This window comes from Hippopotamus amphibius, chromosome 3 (assembly GCF_030028045.1).
Source record: "Hippopotamus amphibius kiboko isolate mHipAmp2 chromosome 3, mHipAmp2.hap2, whole genome shotgun sequence".
NCBI lineage: Eukaryota > Metazoa > Chordata > Mammalia > Artiodactyla > Hippopotamidae > Hippopotamus > Hippopotamus amphibius.
In genome coordinates this window covers 57,465,715-57,487,814 of record NC_080188.1, presented here as the reverse complement: position 1 = coordinate 57,487,814, position 22,100 = coordinate 57,465,715, and the positions used below count along the sequence as shown (strand labels likewise).

Genomic DNA, 22,100 nt, shown 5'->3' with positions numbered 1-22,100 from the left:
CCTAGAAGCAGACCCTGGATTTTAGTATAGTTTGTTTGAGAAGTTCAGGGAACACAGAGGAGTGGCGAAGTGATACAGGGAAGGAAAGGAAGTTAATCAATGGTACATCATTAAAGCCACGTAAAGCACATTCCTCAGAATTATCCCATTTGGAGAGTGAGGGAGCTATGGCTTTTATGCAAGCTGAGAATTACTAGGAGAGGTGTTAATTCCCCGGCACTTCCAGGCTGTCCTTGAGCAGGCCATACAGAGTGCCATCGTTTTCTAGGCACAAAGATGCAGATACTGGTGGTTGAACATCCGTGGCACTAACTAGAATGGTAAATTCTGACAAATATGAGGGATGGGAGGCATGACAACTGCTGCTCTCATGCCTTGAGAGCAGGTGCCAGGTCATAGTCAAGCTGATCACCCATGTCTAGCAAAATGCCTCTAACATAATAAGAGATCCAGCACTGTTTATTGATTTAGCTATAAAGGCAAAGGACAAAGACTTCAGCTACAGCTCCATTAAGCAAACACACACCAAAATGATAATCAAGGAATGGCAATAGGGTGGGGAAAAGGAAGAAACATATTGGGTTTTTTTTAATAATGGCATATTTTTATATATAAATTTATTTATTTTATTTGTTTATTGGCTGCATTGGGTCTTCGTTGCTGCATACAGGCTTTCTGTAGTTACAGCAGATGGGCTCCTCATTGCGGTGTCTTCTCTTGTTGTGGAGCACAGGCTCTAGGCGCGTGGGCTTCAGTAGTTGCGGCATACAGGCTCAATAGTTGTGGCGCACGGGATTAGTTGCTCCACAGCATGTGGGAATCTTTCCGGGGCTTGAACCCGTGTCCCCTGCATTGGCAGGCGGATTCTTAACCACTGCGCCACCTAGGAAGTCCCTGTTATTTGGTTTTTAATCATTTGGAGCTTTCATGCAAAACCCTGGCAGCCACCCACCAGGAGCACCTGACACGGCTTTTGATGGGCAAGGTGAATACTAATTTCGATTCCTGAGAACTCTGCTGCCATTCCAAGGTAGGAGACTTCTTACATTTTAGAAACCTGGTGAGAAACCTTTCCCAGCAGCTTTATAGAGATTACGATGTAATCATGTCTTAACTACAGAATCGCATGGTAAAACTGCATTTCTACTGTTTTCCCAAACCAAAGTGGAGGTTCCAACTTTGCTTCTTATGTTAGTTCCAGTGTTTATTGGGTAATCCCCAGAGACGCAGCACTGAACCCAGTTGATAAAGATAGAAACGGCTCCTGTTCTCAAAGGGTTACCGTCTATTTCCACGGTTGTGGCTGGTGCCTCCTCCTTCTGAGATCTGAAATGATGGGCGAATGAAAAGATCTGGGAAGGTATGCACAGTGGAAATATAAAGGGAGTTCCCCTAAAATAGACTTCAACTTTCTGTTCTTGTTATTATAAAGGCCAAGAACACAGACAGCTCACGGAATGAAGATGACAGTTCAACTGAAGGCAACACGAGGGTGCACAGTGTTGGTGAGCTCGGGCTAAGCAAGCTGTCTGTGACTACACTGGGGAGAGACAGAATGGGTCATATTGGGCTCTCCCCACCCCTTCATTTGTGACTACTGCACAGAATTTTTCCTCTCCCCGCTCCTCCCCAAGGAAATGCTCCCATAAATTGTTGACATTCTGTTGCACGCATTTGACATACGGCTATGGTAACTGTGTTTACAAACTGGAAATCCAGCTGCAATATGACTGCAAAAGCTAGAATTCTTTTTCTCTAAATCCTTTTGCTTCGAAGAAGAATTAATTCTACCTTATTTACATTCGAACCCATAACTTAGCATCGAGATCCCATATTTAATAAAGGCCTAATTCTTAATCACGTACCCCAATCACAATATTTTGAATTTCAATCAATAAAATTCCCATGGCTTATTTAACTTTTGACCAACTTGCACAGCACTGCACTGTAGACATCAGATTATGACCACTGCAGGCAGGTCCAGAGAGCTGTTTGTTCTCTTTAAATCCCCAATCCAAACTGCACAGAAACCTAGACTCTTGCGTAAAATAGTCTGGAGCCAGAGGGTCCCACCTGAAAAGTAACATATCCATCAAAATGGTTTCTAATGTTTTCCTGATTTTTCTCTTATTCATGAAAATGGAACTGTCTGGATGAATTTGTGTTTACATACTCAGTTTAGCTTTGTCCATGTTTCCTGTCCAAACTCTTCTGTTAGATTCTTGCATGAACTTCCAGTGTAAAAGAGGACACGTCTGCAAGGCTGATCAACAGGGAAAACCCCACTGTGTTTGCCAAGATCCAGTGACTTGTCCTCCTACAAAACTCCTTGACCAAGTAAGGATTCTAAAAAATGCTCTTTGAGGGACATCAAACAGTTAGTGATTTGAATGAAAGTAATTTTCAATTGAAATCTTTTGTTTAAAAAAAAAAAAGTAAATGCTCCGGTTATCATCTAATATTTAAATAACAGTCAATAGAAACAAATTGCCAACAAAATCAAAGAATTTCAACTGTGCCCTGAAAAAATAATAAAGGCATTGATGTAGAATTCATTTCATTTATTATTTATTTATTTATTTTGGCTGCACCAGGTCTTAGTTGCAGCTGTGGCCTTCTTAGTTGTGGCATACGGACTCTTAGTCACGGCATGCATGCGGGATCTAGTTCCCTGACCAGGGATTGAACCCGAGCCCCCTGCATTGGGAGTGCGGAGTCTCACCCACTGGACCACCGGGGAAGTCCTTAGAATTCATTTTAAAACTCATCTTATCCTTGAAACATCTGCAGTTTTTATTCTGAGTTTATCTAGATCTACATTGTCATCACCATTGGTATAAGTTAGTTGATTTTTTTGTGCCAGATGGGACAGTTATAGTTTTAATAGCCTCACCTACCTGACCACATCTTTGGCACAGCACTTCATTAGACAGACTTTAAGAAGCAGAGTGTTTTCCTAATGAACATTCCCAAACTTGAGCTTTTCCTCATTCTTATCTTTCCTAGGTTTGTGGCACTGACAATCAGACCTATGCCAGCTCTTGCCATCTCTTTGCTACTAAGTGCAGACTGGAGGGGACCAAAAAGGGGCACCAACTGCAGCTGGATTATTTTGGAGCCTGCAAATGTAAGCGTCCGTCACCACTGCCAACCACCATTGCTGGAAGGGTTTGGGGTGAATCTGAATTTTATAGATATGTATTTAGATATGTATACAGATATATGCAGACAACAGCAACAGCAAAAAGCTAATGTAGTTCTGAATCCAGGATGCACTTTAAAGTAACTGGAAAGGGGACTTCCTAGGTGGTGCAGTGGTTAAGAATCCGCCTGCCAATGCAGGGGACGTGGGTTCGATCCCTGCTCCAGGAAGATCCCACATGCCATGGAGCAACTAAGCCCGTGCACCACAACTACTGAGCCTGAACTCTAGAGCCCACCTGCCACAACTACTGAAGCCCACGTGCCTAGAGCCTGTGCTCAGCAACAAGAGAAGCCACCACACTGAGAAGCCCGGGCACCACAAGGAAGAGTAGCCCCTGCTAGCCGCAACTAGAGAAAGCCTGCAAAGCCAATAAATAAATAAATTTATAAAAAAATAAAAATAACTGGAAAAAATTTTTTAAAAATTAGAAGAATGATGCCCAGGCTTCACACGCTAGAGCCCGTGAGCCACGACTATTGAGCCTGTGTGCCACAACTACTGAAGCCCGTGTGCCTAGAGCCCGTGCTCTGCAACAAGAGGAGCCACTGCAATGAGGAGCCTACACATGACAATGAAGAGTAGTAGCCCCCGCTTGCCGCAACTAGAGAAAGCCTGTGTGCAGCATCGAAGGCCCAACACAGCCAATAAATAAATAAATAAATAAATAAATAAATTTATTAAAAAAGAAGAAGAATAAGAATGCTCAGCCTTTAACTATACGAGATTCTGACTTAATTGGACTGGGTTGGAACCTCAGCATTGTTTTCTCATTTGTTTTTAAAGTAACCTAGACAATTCTAATGTGCAGCCAGGGTTCAGAGCCACTACGATAATGTTATCCACTTAATAACTGAAATGAATCACTGGAATTTTGTTAAATTAGTTGTCCTCTTTCCAAGTTGAGCCTCTGCCAAGAAGTTTTAATGACAGCATATTCTCCCAGAATATTTTTTGAATTGTCTTCCTTCCCCAGGATACTCTCAGTTGTGTTTGGATCTCCTGGTCGCTAAGTGATTCTCCACGTTCACAGTGCTCACTAACCTCTCCTGTCCTTCCAGACACATGAGAGGATTCAGTTTCTCAGCTCCCTTGATGTTAAATGCAGCCATATGAGTTGCTTTGTCCTGTGAAATCTAAACAAAAATCACCCATGTTCTGGGCAGAGCATTTCAGAGCTGATGTATGGCTCTCCATGCCCTGTCCATCTCGCGCTGAGATGGTGTTGAGATGGTGGTGTCTCCCCCACCCTGAGCCTCAGAGAGACAGATGAGCAGAGCTCTCCTGCCAACTTGTACGGGACATGCAGCAGGGTCAAGAAATAAACGTTTGATGTGATGTACAACACAGTAGTCAACACTGCTGTATGGTATATTTGAAAGTTGCTAAGGGAGTGGATCCTGAAAGTTCTCACCACAAGGAAATAAAAAATTCAGGTAACTACATGAGGTTATGAATGTTTAACTGAACTTACTTGGTAATCATCACACAATGTATGTATGTCAAGTCATTATGCTGCACACCTTAAATTTATAGTGTGGTAGGTCAGTTATATCTCATTAAACCTGAAAAAAAATGTTTGTTCCTTTAAGTCACTGAGATTGAACAACATTTCCACAGTATAAGCTAACTTCTGCCTTTTTCTCTTTTCTCCTGATAAATAGCTCTTGTGACCTCCACCTCTGAATTCCAACTCTCTGATTCTCAAGCAGGGGTTCTCAGCCCTAGCTGCACATCACAGTTACTTCTGGAGCTTTTTAAACGTCCTGATGCCCAGGCTCCACCCGAGAGAAATCAAAACTCAGGATTTCTTTGAATGGAACCTGGCATCTAGTATGTTTTTAAAACACTCCTGGCAATTCTGTTATGGCACCAGGGTTAAGGACCACTGTTGTGATGGAAGGGCAGGGAGGATGCTGTCAGTCACCAGAAGCTGTTAAGCCTCCTGTTATGAGGACTTTCCTTGGGACTGCAGTAAGCCCCCAAAGTTAAAATCAATTTACTTTCTGCTTGGAACAGCTATTCCTGCTTGTACGGACTTTGAAGTGAACCAGTTTCCTCTAAGGATGAGAGACTGGCTCAAGAATATCCTCATGCAGCTTTATGAACCTAATCCTGAACACGCTGGATATTTAAATGAGAAGCAGAGAAATAAAGTAAGTTATCCACAGTCCGTTACCTAAGTGTCTGTCTGCAGGGCCTGAGGGAAAAGGGGTGGGGGGGAGGGGCTACCTTCCTCTCCGTATCAACAACCATACCTGGTTAACACACATGGATTAAAAGAATAGTAGTGGTCATCGTTCAGGCCACAAAGTTTGGGACACAGCCAAACCACCCCATTCCTATGCACACGGCAAGGGCCTGAGCAAGGGCTCTTGAACTCATACCCAGAGCAAGCTCTGTTGAGCAAAGTGAACCTCAATTCAGCATTTATATGTTCAGGCCCAGACATATTATTTAATTCTAAATGTCTTTTTTGCCTTCATAGGCCAGACATAGGTTTATGATATAAGGGAAATCCATTATTAACAATGTCAATTATACATTAAGATTAAAAAGTGCAGAATATTAATTCTAGAAGTTTCCAGGGAAAATTTATTCATCAGATAGTTATCGAGTGTGTACCAGGTACCTGAAATTGATTTACACGCTGGAAATACAGCAATGGACCAAACAAAAATCTCTGCCTTCATGAGCTTACATTCTTAGCAAAGAGACGACATACAGTTACACACATATGTATGCAAATGTGAACATACATGCAAATGTATGAATATATGTAAATAAACATTTATGCAAAAATATATGTATAGGTTATGTCAAGTGTGATGCAACATGCTATAAAGAAAAAAAGAAAACATGAAGGAGGGTGTGCATTAACTGTGCCGGATGCTATTTACAGGTTGTTAAGGTGAGGACTGAGAGTTGGCCCCTGGCTGGGCATGTGGTAGTTATAGTTGACCTTGACAGGAGCTGGTTTTGCAGAGTGGGGAAGAGAAAAGCCTAACGGATGATTGAACCTGGTGTACCCCTCCAAAAAATAAATAAATAAATAAATTTAAAAAAAAAAAAAAAAGAGAAAAGCCTGAATGGATAGGGTTCAAAAGAGAATAGGAAGAATGATATAAAAGCAAGTGTAGAAGACATTTTGCTGTAAAGGGGAAAAGTGAAATGGGTGGCAGGTGGAGAGGAATGTGAGTTCAAGGGTCCTATCTACCAGCGGGAGATGGTACAGGATGTTTGTATGCTTCTGGAAATAACCCAGTAAAGAAGGAAGGGTGCCCGACTGCCACAGAATATTCTTGAGTAGATGAGAAGGGGTGAGCTTCTGAGCACCTGTGAGGGGCTGGGCTTAGATGGAAGATAGGAAGTTCATCCATGGTGACAAGGAGGGAAATTGGTAGATATATTCATGGGAACAGGTAGAAGTTCCATTCTGATTGCTTCCAATTACTCAGTGAAATAATAGGTAATGTCACAAGCTGAGAGTTTTATATGCATTTCCCCTAAATAATTTCTATCCTCTCTCATTAACAACACATTGTCACAGACAGCCTTGAGAGCATTCAATACAAAACAGGGATGATGAACACATTTAGGTTGTTTCCACGTCCTAGCTATGTGAATAATGCAGCAATGAACATGAGAGTACAGCAATCTCTTAGAGATCCTGTTTTTATTTCTGTAGGAGACATACCCAAAAGTGGAATTCCTGGATCATATGGTAAAGTTCTCACTTAAGTTTTGGAGGAAGCTCTATACTGTTTTCCATAGTGGATGCACCAGTTTATGTTGTCAATAGCTGTGTACAGGGGTTTCCTTTTCTCCACATCCTCCCGGCCAGCACTTGTCATCTCTTGTCTTTTTGATAATAGACATCCTATCAGGTGCAAGGTGATATCCATTGTGATTTTGATTTGCATTTCTCTGATGGTTAGTGACGTTGAGCCCTTTTTCATGTACCCGTTGGTCACTTGTCTTCTTTGGAAATATGTCTAATCAGGACCTCTGCCCACTTTTAAAGTCTGGTTGTTTACTTGCTGCTTAGTTGCATGAGTTCCTTGTACATTTTGAGTATTAACCCTTTATCAGATGTGTGGTTTGGAAATATTTTCTACCATCCTGTAGGTTGCCTTTTCATTTTGTTAATGATTTCCTTTGCTGTGCTTTTTAGTTTGAGGTAATCCCACCTTTTGTGTTTGCTTTGGTTACCTTTGCATATGGTATCAAGTACAAAAAAATCATCGCTTAAAAAAAAAATACCAAACAGGGAAATTTCACTGGGGGTGCCAAGTGCCGCCATGCCAGGGCTAACCTGAGACGCAGCAGGCCCTGGATGGAAACACATAAAGGATTAAAGATAGAGTATGCCAGTGGGGAAGAACGGGGCTTTTCACTAACTCATGAACAATTTTGTCTAGGTCAGGTCAGCCCTTTTCATTAAAACCTTCTCATAGTTTTAAGAAATGTGATGTGCATCACTTGGTTAAAAGATCAAAAAAAGACTTAAATTTCTTCTGAAAACCCCAGGGTTTTTTTTTTTAATGTTAGCTGCTGTTCTATGTAGAAAGGCTACAGTGTTGATTAGAAGGCATGTAATTTGTTCTCAAATAACACTCTGGATTTGTTTTCCTCTGTCATGGTAGGATTACTCTTCAAGTAAATTTTCGCAAGTGATATTCCATTACACTTGTCTGATTCTCTGATGATTATCTCCCTTCCTAATCTCAGGTCAAGAAAATTTACCTGGATGAAAAGAGACTCCTGGCTGGGGACCACTCCATTGACCTTCTCTTAAGAGACTTTAAGAAAAACTACCACATGTATGTGTATCCTGTGCACTGGCAGTTTAGTGAACTGGACCAGCATCCTAGGGACAGGTAAAAACTTCCCACCTTCCCATTACTAGGTCATCTCCCTGATATGTCTAGTTATCTATATCAAGAGAATTCTGAATAGATTTTAAAAATCTCCCAGTTTCATTTTAGAACACAGAAATGTCAAACAAATATGGCTATAAGTCTAAACACAAAGCTGCTTTGAGGGACTTCCCTGGCGGTCCAGTGGTTAAGACTTTGCCTTCCAATGCTGGGGGTGCGGATTCCATCCCTATTCAGGGAGCTGCCTTATGGCCAAAAAACCAAACCACAAAAAAACAGAAGCAATAGTGTAATAAATTCAATAAAGACTTTAAAAATGGTCCACATCAAAAAAAACTTTTTTAAAAAGCTGCTTTGAAAAATAACAGAATATGGCCACACTTCAGCTCCCAAGGTTATGCGTTAGGGTCCAGCCTCCCATAGAGGCGCTTTCAACTCTTTCTCATTCTTGATCCTAAATTGCCAAGATAATCTGATTGGCCCCACTTGGGTTAAGTGCCTACATCTGCAATAATCCAGTACGGCCGAGAGTAAGAGTCAGGTTGTATAAACAGGATTGCTGGGGTGCACCCCTATAAATTTAGGGTGGAGGGAGGACAGTTCCTAGTGAAGAAGGAAACCTTATGAACTGACATCCCAAAAGTTGTCTGTCTTACCCATAAATAGTTTATTTCATTTGTAGCTTTTCACGAATGTACTAGTTATTTGCCACCCTCAGCAACCTTGCAGAAGAAAAATGCCCTTGGTGATCCCAAGCGTTAACTTTTCATACACAAGTTAGTTACTCAGTTAATTGGTTGCCATTTATCTCATTGCAGAGTCCTGACCCACTCTGAGCTTGCCCCTCTGCGAGCATCTCTGGTGCCCATGGAACACTGCATAACGCGCTTCTTTGAAGAGTGTGACCCCAACAAGGATAAGCACATCACCCTGAGGGAGTGGGGCCGCTGCTTTGACATTAAAGAAGGTAAATCCACCATCAGCCCAGGGAGAGGGGTGAACTCTCCTCCAGATAAGCCCTAAGCCCCGCAGCCCTCATAGAGCCGTCCTGCTCTGTGCTCAAATCGAAACCCAGAAACCACAGGGTGGCCACGTCCCAGGTAGAACTGCTGTCACTGCAGGGTTATTTCTTACTTCCTTTACCATCTCTGTTTCAAAGGGCAGCAAGGTAAGTATTTAAGGGAAAACTGCACTGAGGTCTCAGAAATTGGCTAAGCCTAAGAAAGTGATATCAATCCAGAGAGCTGAGCCAAATCTCAGAAGGCTACCCTTCTGAGGAAGGAAGGAAGGACTTTATATCTTTCCTTAACCTAAGTATTGGGCCAAACTTTAAAAAATCATATTTGAAGAGTAAAACTGCAAGCGTGATTCTGAAAATGAGAGATAACAGAGGAATCTTAGATTTTATTACCAACACACTAAAGATGGTCACCAGTTGAGCTCAGATGTTATTCATTTAATCCAAAAGGAATTCCTCCTGCAGCAGAGGAATTCAAATTGACATTTGTTTTAAGTTATGTCTTCATCTACTTCCTTTTCTTTTCCTAAGTTATAGTTGATTTTTATGAGCTAGCCTGCTTTTAATAATCAAGATGTGAAAGATGTTCAAAAAATGAGCAACCAAAACTGCTTGCAGAATGTAAATCAACAGTGCACATCAACTCTCTAAAGCAGAGGTTTTACCCCTGTGTTCACAACATACGTGTATGTAGGATGAATACACAGCCAATAAAGAAAAGTACGTTCATCAAAGGTCAGAGTTTCCCCAAAAGAGGCAACTTCATGTGAACTTCACTTTAAAAATATTCTTCATGCCTATGTAGGTATGATGCCTTGAAATTGGAAAGAAGGAGTTGGAATATGAGGATGTCGTTATTTATTGATAAATAGATAAGCAGGAAAGGTCCTTTTCCTCTACAACATTATTCTGTGAATAAGTATAACCGCAATGAGCAAAGAATGAATATTTTTGTAAGCTCTTCGTTCTGAGTATTAGTTGTCTATTTCTGTACAACAAATTACCCCTAAAGATTAGACGCATTTTAAAATCTCTCTCACGGTTTCTGAGGATCAGGAATCTGGAAGTGCCTTCCCTGTATGGACCTGCTCCTGGATCTGCTCTAAGCTCACTTACATGGCTGTGGCAGGCGGCTTCAGTTCCTCACCATGCGGTCCTTTTCACAGTGCTGCTCATAACATGGTATCTGGTTTCCTCCAGAGCGAGTGATCAGAGAGAGAGAGAGAAAGAGAGAGAGAGAGAGAGACTCCAAGACAGAAGCTGCAATGTCTTTTAGGACTAATCTCATAAGCGACATATTCTGTTTGTCATACAGTCTAACCCTGCTACAGTGTGGGAGGAGACCACAGGAGATGGGGATCATTGGGGGCCATCCGATTACCATCAATAGGAAATTAACAGGCAATGAAGATCCAGACTCATGCAAAAAAATGCCAATTTCCTTTATAACATCTATTCTACAAGCACAGTACTTACAAATTCAAATACATCCCTAAAAATGGCTAACACTGTTTTTTCCAGTTCCCACGTTGAAAAGACAAAATGTACCCAAGGACAGCTGCCCCGCCCCCTCCCCTGCACCAGTATCAAGAGGAAATCTTAGCTGGGATAGGACATATTTACGTATGCCCTTTCATATGGCACGTGATTTTAAAGCAGGGATCCAAAGGCAAATTTAAACAGAGGCCATTTAAGGAAACCAGTTGCACTTCACTGTTCCTTTTGAACTTCTGGCAGCTCTTCAGCATGTGGGCCCACTCAGGCCCTGCGCTGGGTGGTTGTCTGGGAGGAGCAGGAAGGGCTTAAAGTTCAGCAACTTGCAAAGGTCCTGATGATCTTGTTTGTTCCCTGTGGTTTGGCCATGATTACATCATTTTGAAGAAGGGAAAGAATTATCACATAGTAAGCCAATAAAACAGATATTAAATATTCAGTCAGGACATGTAAATAAGTTACTGCTTTGGGAGGCAGCTAGGGAAAGAAAAAAAAAGTCTATTTGTAAGCATACCCTTTATTCCCTCAGGATTGAGAAATCCACAGGACAAGATAAATTGTAGCCAGTGTTGTCCTGAATTTTAACTTCCTTTGCTCTGAACTAGATGTGCTCAAATATTCCAGCTCTGTCATTAACTAGCTTTGCGAATTAGGGCACACCGCTTATCCTCAGCAAGTCTCATTTTCCTTGGGTGTAAAAATGGGATTCAACTAAGAGGTGAAGGAGTCTTATTTATTTAGTGCCTATGACATACCACGGATTGACATATATCCATGTTAATCTTTAGGAAAACCTTCCAAGCAAGACTCATAGGGGAAAGGAGTCACATCGTGCAGGTCCTACTAAGCCAGCTAAAGAAAGACATTATCCTCAGAGTGCTGGAGGATCACCAAAGTGTTTTAAACAAGGGAGTGATTTCACTGGATTTGTGTTTAAGAAAGATTCTTTTGATTACATTGTGATAAGCCAGAGAACAGTTGTGGTAAATCCAGGCCAGAGTTGATAAGAACTTGAACTAGGACAGTTATAGTGGGGAAAAAGAAAAGTAAACATATTCAAATGTATTTTAAAATATCAACATATTCTAGATATATTTGAGAATATAAACATATTCAAGAGGTATAGTATGTAGAAATAACAAGACAATGTCCGATAGGAGACATGTGGAGGCAGGAAGCAGGCAGTTGAGAGACTGAGAGGAAGAGAAGTACAGCGCCTGGGTTGCTGGCTCAGGCCAGGCAGGGTGAGGAGAGGTACCTTCCACTGCAACAGAAAACACGAGAACACAAGCACGTTTGGGGGAAAATGATAAATTCCATTTGGGACACATTGAATTTTGAAGTCCTTGGGTGACAACATACAGCTGATAGTTGAGGGACTTCCCTGGCAGGCCAGTGGTTTCAGACTCTGCGCTTGCAGTGCAAGGGGCATGGGTTCGATCCCTGGTGAGGGAGCTAAGACCCCACATGCTGTGCAGCACCGCCAAGAAAAGAAAAAAAAAAGATAGTTGAATACATGGGTCTGCTTTTCAAGACAGAGTTTGGGAATTGAAATACATATTTGGGGAGTGCGAGCATACAGCAAATAATTGATATCAGGGAAGGGAATTAATTTCCTGAGGAAAATGTGCTGAGTTACATGGAAAAGGGTCTTGGGTTGAACACCAAGGAACAACATCTAGACGATGGATAGAGGAGGAAGCAGGAGTTCATGAAGGAGAATGAAAAGTCTCCTGAAAGGAAAAAGAAAAGAGGATAGTGCCATGTCCAAGGAGGTGTTTCAGAGAGGAGGAAGAGTGGTAAATGCTGCTGAGACGTCAAGTAAGGTAAAAGACTGAGTATATTCGTTGGACATAGAAATAAGGATGCCCTGGGTGGCCTTGGAAGAGCAGTTTTGTGGAATGGTAGAGATGGAAGCCATACATGCTGAGAAAGAAGAGGAGACCAGAAAAGCTAAAGAGCGAAGATTTAAGGCAAGAAGGAGCTAGAGAGGGATATAGAGTTGAGGGAAGCATTTCTGAGAATAAATGAGGCTTGCGCTCTCATCATTCGCTCATTCATTCATTGATTCAACAAATTTTTACTGGTGGTCTACACAGTGCCAGGCCTCACTCTTAAGGCTGGATATGCAGCCTATTTAAACGTTATTGGGAAGGGCCAGTTAAAACAAGGAAATATCGAGGCTATAAGAAAAAAGAGGAAAATAAGGTTGTATTCTGAGGTCAGAAGAGACCCCAGGCACAGGCAGAGGATGAGCCTGCAAGTCAACAGGAGGGACATCTCTTATCTGAACAACAGAAAGAAGACAAAAAGTATGAGTGCAAATATAAGTAAATTTATAAGTAAGGAGACTATTATCCCTACTTTACAAATGAAGCCAGTGCTCAGAAGAAATACACCAAAAGTCTGTAATCTTTCCCTCTCTTGGGGCAAGATGAAGACAGGAAAACTACCTGGTGTCCCAGACAGGGTAGTATACCTCAAAGTAATCCACTTTAGCTATCTGTTCAAGAATTATTAAGGGTGGGCCACACTGCTAAGGAGTGGTCTTATATCCCTCCAAGGATGCTGTCCTCTTCATTAGGTGTGGCAACAAGTTCTTTTACAATTACTTGATTGGAAATTTGATATAATTGGCACTACTATTTATCTTGGTGATATTTTAGCAACCCTTATAGATTAGTATACTTGGCACTTCTTGGCTAGGTTTCCCGTTAACCTCCTCTATCAGTGGTTCTCAGCCCCATGTCAGGACAACCTGCAGAACTTTCTCAATGTACATGCCATTGGCCCACCCCGGGGATGCTGATTCAGGGGGCCAGGAGTGGGGCCCGAAAAGAGAGAGATATATAAAAACTTCACGGGTGATGTCAACACCCTACCAGGGTTGAGAACTACCATCATACCGCTTTGTTGAAGGCTTCTCTGATCTCTTAGTTCTAACATTGCTTATATTACTGCTCTAGCTTCTTTCTAAAAGTATGTTTTGGTTTTGGTTTTTACAGAAGACATAGATGAAAATCTCCTGTTTTAAATGAAGATTTGAAACAACTCCAATTACCCAGCATCCTCCTTTGTTCTGACTACTTCTGAAGTATATGCAGTGTGATACTTGTAGTTTTATATTTAGCAAAATGTTTGCATGTTTGAGAAGACAGTGAGAGTAATTGCTTGATAACAGTATACACACCAGGCATTTAACATTAACTTTAGAAATAGAACTTTAAACTTAAAGTCAGTATATGCAAAATATTGTACACTGTTTGTGAACAGGAGTTTAACTCATCACTCTCCATGTCCATTTATGAGATACTTAAGGATTACAAAACTCGCAAAAATAATACATTCATTTTGTCCATAATAGCATGTGCACTTCGAAAAACAGAATAAGGCTCTTTGTTGCTGATGTTGTTGTTATTTTCAATATCTTAATATCCTAATAAAAATCCATAAAAATCCAAATGCTTGTTCAAGTTTGTTTCCAGTCATTTACCTAAACAGTTACATGTGAAAGACCAACCCAGGCCTCATACTTCATATCAAATTATAATCATGCTTTCTAGACCCTACTGCTTTAAAAAAAAAAAAAAGTGAGAGTGTGGTTGGGGGAGCTGTTTGCTACGGGAAATAAATATTCAGTTGTTAAAGGGCAGTTGCTCATGAATGTTTTTTGTCATAATTTAAGTTTAAACAGAAAAAAAAATCCAAGTTCTCTTCGTCAAATTCAATTTAAAATATGGGTGATTATGCACTGCTTGATACAATTCATTTTAGCTTTTGTGCAGTGTCCATGTGCGTCTGGGGAAAGGGAGGCCTAGCAAAATCTCTACACATTTCGTGTCCTCAGAATAAAGAGAATGTAATGATAACAGACAGTGGAGAGCCCTGAAGTGTCTTTATGTCCAATGCAGTCAGAGACAAATAGTACTAGTTTAACTTGATAGCAAGACAATGTGTCATAAGAGAAAATTTATGTCTTTCTTTGAGCTCTTCTTTGATAACTGTTAATACTAGTTACTAATAATCTAGTAAAAGCTAGATTGTATAAATATAAAAGACACCCAAATAAAGTGTTTCAAGGTCTGAAGCACGGCAATCAAGGCAATAAAAGAACCTGTCACCTAGTTTATTCTACTTACAATATTTTAAAAAATACAAGATGGTTTTTCACTTTTTCCTATCTTTTTTTTTTGGTGTCACCATGCTGCATGTGGGATCTCAGTCCCCCAACCAGGGCTCGAGTCCGTGCCCCCTGCAATGGAAGCACAGAGTCCTAACCACTGGACTGCCAGGAAATTCCCCATATATTTTCCCATCTGAAATGGAATATATCAGTACAATTGTCTTTATTTCTTTTCCAACTATATCAAAAATGTTATTGTTGAGAGGCTTATCTGTGACAGTCACTGAAAGAATATGCCACTAGGAATTTTATCTGAAGGACACTTATGGAAGAGTTTTTTTATCAGAATAATCTCTGATTAATTTCAAAATTGTATTTATTACCTCTTTTCTTAGCTCAATGAGTCACTTGTTCTTAACCAGACCACATCACACCAGGTCATGTCTAAATAATTAAGTTCAATTTGGTTAATTAAAATCTAATTAAGCATTATTTATAATTTCTTCCAACTACAGAAATAATTTTAGAAATTATTCCAAAATTCAGAATGCTTTTATGTGTACCCGCAAAGAAATGTCATGAGAGGTCCTAACTAATTAGAAACCAAGTTTCTAATTGTCCATTGTTCGGAATAGTGAAACTAAATTTGGAGGCATTAATTAGACCTAAATTACTATTTTTAATGTTTTTAATACTTTAAATGTTTTGGAATAGTGAAAAGTGATTTTAATGCTAAGGACACTACCTAAATATTCACTAAAAATGTTTTATTTGAAAATAATTTTCATTTTGAAATAAAAAAATTATTTAATAATAGAAAGTTTTAGAACCTTAAATTTTTCTATTAGTTAAGGCTTCCAAGTGAATAGCTGTCTTGGATGATATATTATAAAAGCACTTTAATATTCTTAATGGTCACAATTTTTACTTGTGAGCTGTTTGCAATAAAGATATTAATCCCAAGCAAGGAGATGACGTTATTTCTCAGTAATGGGTCTTTAAGCTATCTCTTTGTAACTGAAATATTTTAGAAATTGGTGTTCCTAGTCTAGAATCAATTACTCAATTTAGCTTCAAAGTCTGTGACTCGTATTACTCATGACCACAAAGGCATTAGTAATATGGCTTAAATACGAGATGGACATAGAGATTCTAGATCACACTGCTCTTTGAATTTGTTGCCCAAGGACCATTTGAAGCAAAGGTAATTGAAAAGACACCGTATAGTCTGGACTGATTCTATTGCAGTAGGTAAAAGTATTGTTTTGGATAATTTAATGAATATCCACTCATCAAAGGAAGAAATATAGTCAAGGGTTTGAATCTAGAAGGAAGAAAAATGCAAATAAGAAACATGAAAAGGGGAAAGGGAGAAAATCTGCCTAATTTCAGGCAAAATGAAACAGCATGAAGATAAGTCAGAGTTGAGTTTCAAATACACATGTATCAAACAGTTCAAGAGTGACTTATAAAGAGATACAACTTGCTTCAGATGCTAGGGACAAGTCTTTAATAGGAATGTGATGAAATCGATTTTTCTTCCAATATTCAATTCCAGAGTACGGTGATTTGGTTTGAAATTCCTAAGGTAAGTTAATTTGAATTAAATGTGATTTAAGACCATAAAACGTTTGCTTTCAGAATCAGCTGGCCAGTAAAGACCACATTGATTTGTTTTATTGAATTTATTCATAATGTACTTATTCTCTACTATTATGCCTTTCAAGATTTTTCCCATATCATTTCCTTCTTGAGAAATTATAATTGTCAGTAACAACATCCAGGTGAAGACCTGGTAAATCTCATGGGGATAGAAGTTCAAGGTGGATTTATTTGTATATTACATAAGAAATCTCACTTGAGCCGATGGTGCTATATCTCTGATACTAAGTATGATATGACATTGGTGTTTGAATATATGTGGGTAGATATCACAAATTCAAATAACTTCAGGGACCAAACAGTACTGGTTGAACTGTGAGATTACAAGGAAGAATAGTAGGTATACGCAATATTATGAGCCAGAGAATGCATGTCTTGTCTAAAGACAGCTTGTTGGTATTTTTTTTTTAATATTTATTTATTTATTTATCTATTTATTTGGCTGTGCCAGGTCTTAGTTGCGGCACATAGGATCTTCGTTGCAGCATGCGGGATCTTTAGTTGCGGCATGCATATGGGATCTAGTTCCTTGACCAGGGATCGAACCCAGGCCCCCTCCATTGGGAGCATGGAGTCTTAACCACTAGACCACCAGGGAAGTCCCTAAACACTATTGTTGTTTTTTTTAATTAATTAATTTGTTTATTTACTGGCTGTGTTGGGTCTTCCTTGCTGTACGCGGGCTTTCTCTAGTTGTGGCAAGCGGGGCTACTCTCTGTTGCAGTGTGCAGGCTTCTCATTGCAGTGGCTTCTCTTGTTGCAGAGCACAGGCTCTAGACACTCAGGCCTCAGCTGTTGCGGCACGCAGGCTCAATAGCTGTGGCTCATGGACTCCAGAGTGCAGGCTCAGCAGTTGTGGCACACAGGCCCAGCTGCCCCGAGGCATGTGGGATTCTCCCAGACCAGGGATCAAACGCATGTTCCCTGCATTGGCAGGCGGATTCCCAACAACTGCACCACCAGGGAAGTTCCTAGACACTGTTTTTAAAGCACTGATGTAGGCTTACAAAACCTGGACCTAGAGACAGAATTTAGTCTGACCACTATTCAAAACCTCTAACTAAACAGTCTATTAAGAATGGGAATAAAACTTATAAAAAACTAAAAATGATCTCCTAACCCTTCAGTACCAGACTCTTTCTTCAGAATGAAATTTCTTATCCTGGCTGGACCTTTGATCACTGCCACTGCTCTGTCCATCCCTGTGAATACTGCTCCTCAGTTTTCTACTCCATTTCCGTTCTAGAGACATAGTATTTCTGGTCTAGAAAGCATTTCCTTTATCTTTTCATTTCACAGAAGAGGAAAGTGGACTCCAGGAAAGTTGTAGAACCAGAAATTTACCACTCTTCTTCAGCTCAAGGGTCTTCCCAGTACAGATTCCAGCTCTACATGCCATTTGCAAGCTGTATGACCTTCAGTGAGGAACTAATCCATGGCTTCCCAGCCTGTAAAATAAGTTGTAAGAAATACTTCAGAGTTGTGCAAGGATGATAAAAATGCATCTAACGCACTTAAAGAGTCCTAACTGGAACATAGGAAGCTCTCAAATAAATTTAGCAGTATAGAGCAAGTATTCCACAGTGACCCAATTCTTAAATTAGGCAGTTTGAATTGAGTTTCATTTGCAATACCCTTACCCCAAACCGTCTCATGTTGACTATAGACATGCTTCCTCATCTATACGAATGAGATCTATGAGTTTAAGCTGTGTTTATTATAGTCTGACTATGTAGGGTACCTAGTAGGCAGGAAAACTTGTCCCCTACACATTTTGTAACAAAGGAGCTTTCAGAGCAGTGAGGGAGGTTTCAAAATTTGTAACTGGGGATACAAACTTTAAATTTACACTTCCATACTCTCTCCACTTTGCACTTATAAATGCTGAGAATTAAACTGAGAACACTGTTGGTTTGAAGATGAAGAGGAATGCAATATGTAATTAATCTTATGAAATGTAAAAAATATATATATATATTCTTTGGAAATAAGTTTAAAGGTAAAAAGTACAAGTTCTAAATCACTGGACAAAATTAATTCAACTTTTCCTTACTAGACTCAACTGCTTTCTATCCCAGAGGGAAAGCTACATCACTGACCAGTATAATGCTAAATAATGGCTTGTTACCCATTCTCATTTAGAATAAAATCTCTTTGTAATGAATAACATTGCCATATGTTGCCTTACCTTGCTGTTGTTATTGTTCTACAAGTTTGAACAATCTGGAGGAAGTTCCAGTGGTCAGGTAAACTTCTGGTTGTATTTTCAAATGACATGTTCATCATTTTAAAAGTTTTCAAATGTTTGGAATGAATGACATCATGTTTCTTGTTATAGAGATTTGACTTTTACCCACCACAAGGACCACCATTTTTTCCTCAGATCCCATTTCCCCCACCTCCACAACTGCCCCTGGTAAGCATGGGTTTGCCAAATCTCAAATTGCAAAAAGTATTTATTAGTTGGATGATGGTTATAACATTTTCCAAATTTTGACGCAGAAATATGAGGCCACCAGGCATCAGCTATTCACACTTCCTTCCCTGCATTGTGGTGGAGTGTGATAAGGGACTAGCAAATTTCCCTCCAAAGCTTCAGTGACTTCTTCCAATATCCCTCTACACTTGTTATCAAAAAGATGTTTACACTGAATTACCTAGACTATGGTGAGCTTAGTTACTCTTCATGAAGGGAATGCTAACCATTTTCTATATTGCCTGTTCCTTTTCATTTTTTAAATCACCTTGCTGCTTTCTTTTCTCTAAAAAGTTTTTTCCCAGCTCTCTCTAACTTTTTTCCACAGGTCAAACAATATAATTATTTTGCTCTTCCTGTACCCTCTCCAATCTCACCAATATCTGAATTCTTATAACATCTTTTTAATAAAGGCCAGAACATAAGTACATAATAGACTTACTTTTATTGATACAGACAGCATTCATTTGGTTAACATTTACTGAGTGTCTACCAAATAAGGCGGTCTACAGTAAGTGCTGGAAAAACGAAAAGTACGAGTAAGTTCACAATCTGATGAGGAAGAGAGTCATAAACAGAAAAAACAATATAATTTGGTAAGTGCTTCTAGATGCACATACAAAGCCAGTTCACTTAGGCTGTGTGTCAAAGAGTTCATTCACAGAGGAGGGGTAGCCAAGTCAGGTCGTAAGAAGTGGGTGGGGCATTCCACAGAGAGGGAACAGCAGTGGCAGAGAAGGACATGGGAACTTGGGGAAAGAACGACCGGTGCAATGAGGCTGCCACACAGGTTGGGATGTGTTAAATAAACAGTATTTAGGCAATGATGTTTTGAAAAGTTCATACGTATTTTAAAATAGCATTTTGTTTACCTTCAGCATATCATCTAAATATTTTTAAAATATAAACACAATTTTGCATAATTTTGTTTTTATATCTAAATGTAACAAACCTTCCCTTTGCTTTTATTTAATTTCAAACTACTTACTTCTCAACTTTAAGTAGGCTTTTGGAAATTGTCACTAAAGTTACAGTCCTCAATGGAGCATTCTTTCCCTTTGTTTTCACATGGTCTAATTAACTGTTAGACACTAAATTTCTAAGTTCTTGCATTTATAATTAATTGCTAATTATTTTGGTTCTAATCAGGGCTAGGTGCATTGGGTTTTTTTTTTTCTGAAATCCAGTAAGATTTGTTTTAAATTAATGCACAATCCTGGAGTCTTGGTTTATAATTAGAATTTAGGAATCGCTACTAACATCTTATGCTTAAAATTATGTAAATGTATGTGGAAATAAAAAGAATCACTAGTATTTGAAACAGAAGCTCTTCCTTCCACCAGATGGCAGAATAGTATTACAAATCAGTCAAAGATGGCCTACTATAGAAAAACTGAAGGATCTGCAAGAACTGTCAACACATACGACACACTCCTGGGCTTTCCGTTTGAATACTTAAGCAAAATAAGCATACTTCTTGAAATAAAAAAATGATTTTATCTATTTTTAGTTTTTTAAGGAACCTCCATATTGTTTTCCATAGTGGCTGTACCAATTTACATTCCCACCAAGAATGCAGGAGGGTTTCCTTTTCTCCACACCCTCTCCAGCATTTATTGTTTCTAGATTTTTTTGATGATGGCCATTTTGACCAGTGTGAGGTGATACTTGAGGACATGGGGTGGGGGGTGAAGGGGAAGCTGGGACAAAGTGAAAGAGTAGCATTGACATATGTACACTACCAAATGTAAAATAGATAGCTAGTGGGAAGCTGCTGCATAAAACAGGGAAATCAACTTGATGATGGGTGATGATTTAGAGGGGTGGGATAGGGAGGGTGGGAGGGAGTTGTGGGATGGAGGGGATATGGGGATATATGTATAAATACAGCTGATTCACTCTGTTGTACAGCAAAAACTGGCACAGCAGTGTAAAGCAATTATATTCCAAAAAAGAGCTTTAAAAACAAAAATAAAAAAATAAATGATTTGAAATTCACTAGAATATAATCACCAACTAGAAGGTGAACTCCCTGAAAGCACAGAATTGCTCAATAAATACTGATGGATGGAGGGAGTAAATGAATGAATATATGAGGAAAAAAAGTCAAAACAACATGTTTCACTTTGTTTTATTCACAATTCACTTTTCCCCCCTTTTTGCAGATTCCAATTCCTCTTCCTTTTCCATCTCCTAATAATCCAAATCAGGTAATTATACTTAAAGTTTCCTTGAAGAAAGTGTTTAAATGAATACAAAACAAAAACTTGAAAACTGTTTAGATTTATCTGGAAAGGAAGTTGGGACCAAAAATAATGGTTATCATTCTCTTTGGGGGACCATTGGTGATTGATATTTTGTCTGATTTGAGTCATTTAATGTAAAAATCCCACATATCCTTGAAAACTGAACTACCTAAGACCTGAAACTTTTCTTGGTCACGTGGAGGGAATCCAGGAGACCAGCAGAAAAAGCATTTGAAGTCAAATAATCTGAGGACGCAAGCTCTGTCATTTAACATTTTGGAGAAATTGAAACTCCTTTATGTCTTACTTTGCTTTAGAATATAAAATAGTGAAAACGAATGATTTATGAAGTCCATTTCACCTCTAAAATTTTACACTTACCTTTGCCATTAATGGGGGAAAAATTCATTCTTACCGAAATGGAATCTGTCCCAGAAGGCTTTGAACTAGATTTAAGGTTATGGTCATGATATGAAAGGATTATTTAAATTTTACTTTTGACAGGATTTTAATGAATGAGGGAAAATTATACAGAATGAGTGACTCAGTCACAAACCAAAAAATTAAATTGTGTATAACATAGCATATTAATTCTAAACTTTTTAATGATACTTCTGTTACAATTATAGGAAATGATATTAAAGTTTTTTGTGTTTTTTTGTTTTTTTTTTTTTTTCATAAAGAAGTGATCCCCGGGAATTCCCTGGTGGTCCAGTGACTTTCGCTACCCAGCTGGGTTTGATCCTTGGTTGGGGAACTAAGATTCCGCAAGCTCTGTGGCGTGGCCAAAAAAAAAAAAAAAAGTGATCCCCAAAACAATCCTTTTCCCAACCTTGTAAGCATAAGTTTAAAATCATCTTTCCAAGAAGTCCCTGCTACGTTTGGAGTCCACAGGAAAAAAAAAAAAAGTGGACTACGTGTTTCCTGAGATAGCAGGTTGAAGGTAAATGGGTACTAAGGCGTGGGGGAGAGTACTGAAAATATCAGTGAATGTGAATC

The 22,100-nt window shown here is 39.4% G+C and overlaps 1 protein-coding gene across 2 annotated transcripts in view; it reads left to right on the top strand.

The window, feature by feature from the left end:
• Positions 1-14,052, top strand: part of SPARCL1 (SPARC like 1) — a 43,899-nt gene extending 29,847 nt beyond the window's left edge. For both annotated transcript variants that reach the window (XM_057725920.1, XM_057725921.1), the window contains 7 exons: positions 1,433-1,505; positions 2,219-2,337; positions 3,007-3,127; positions 5,222-5,358; positions 7,934-8,082; positions 8,901-9,049; positions 13,600-14,052. In XM_057725920.1, coding sequence (XP_057581903.1) covers positions 1,433-1,505; positions 2,219-2,337; positions 3,007-3,127; positions 5,222-5,358; positions 7,934-8,082; positions 8,901-9,049; positions 13,600-13,628 — 777 coding nt within the window. In that variant the 3' untranslated portion in view covers positions 13,629-14,052. The remainder of the gene's footprint in view (positions 1-1,432; positions 1,506-2,218; positions 2,338-3,006; positions 3,128-5,221; positions 5,359-7,933; positions 8,083-8,900; positions 9,050-13,599) is intronic.
• The last annotated feature ends 8,048 nt before the right edge of the window (positions 14,053-22,100 follow it).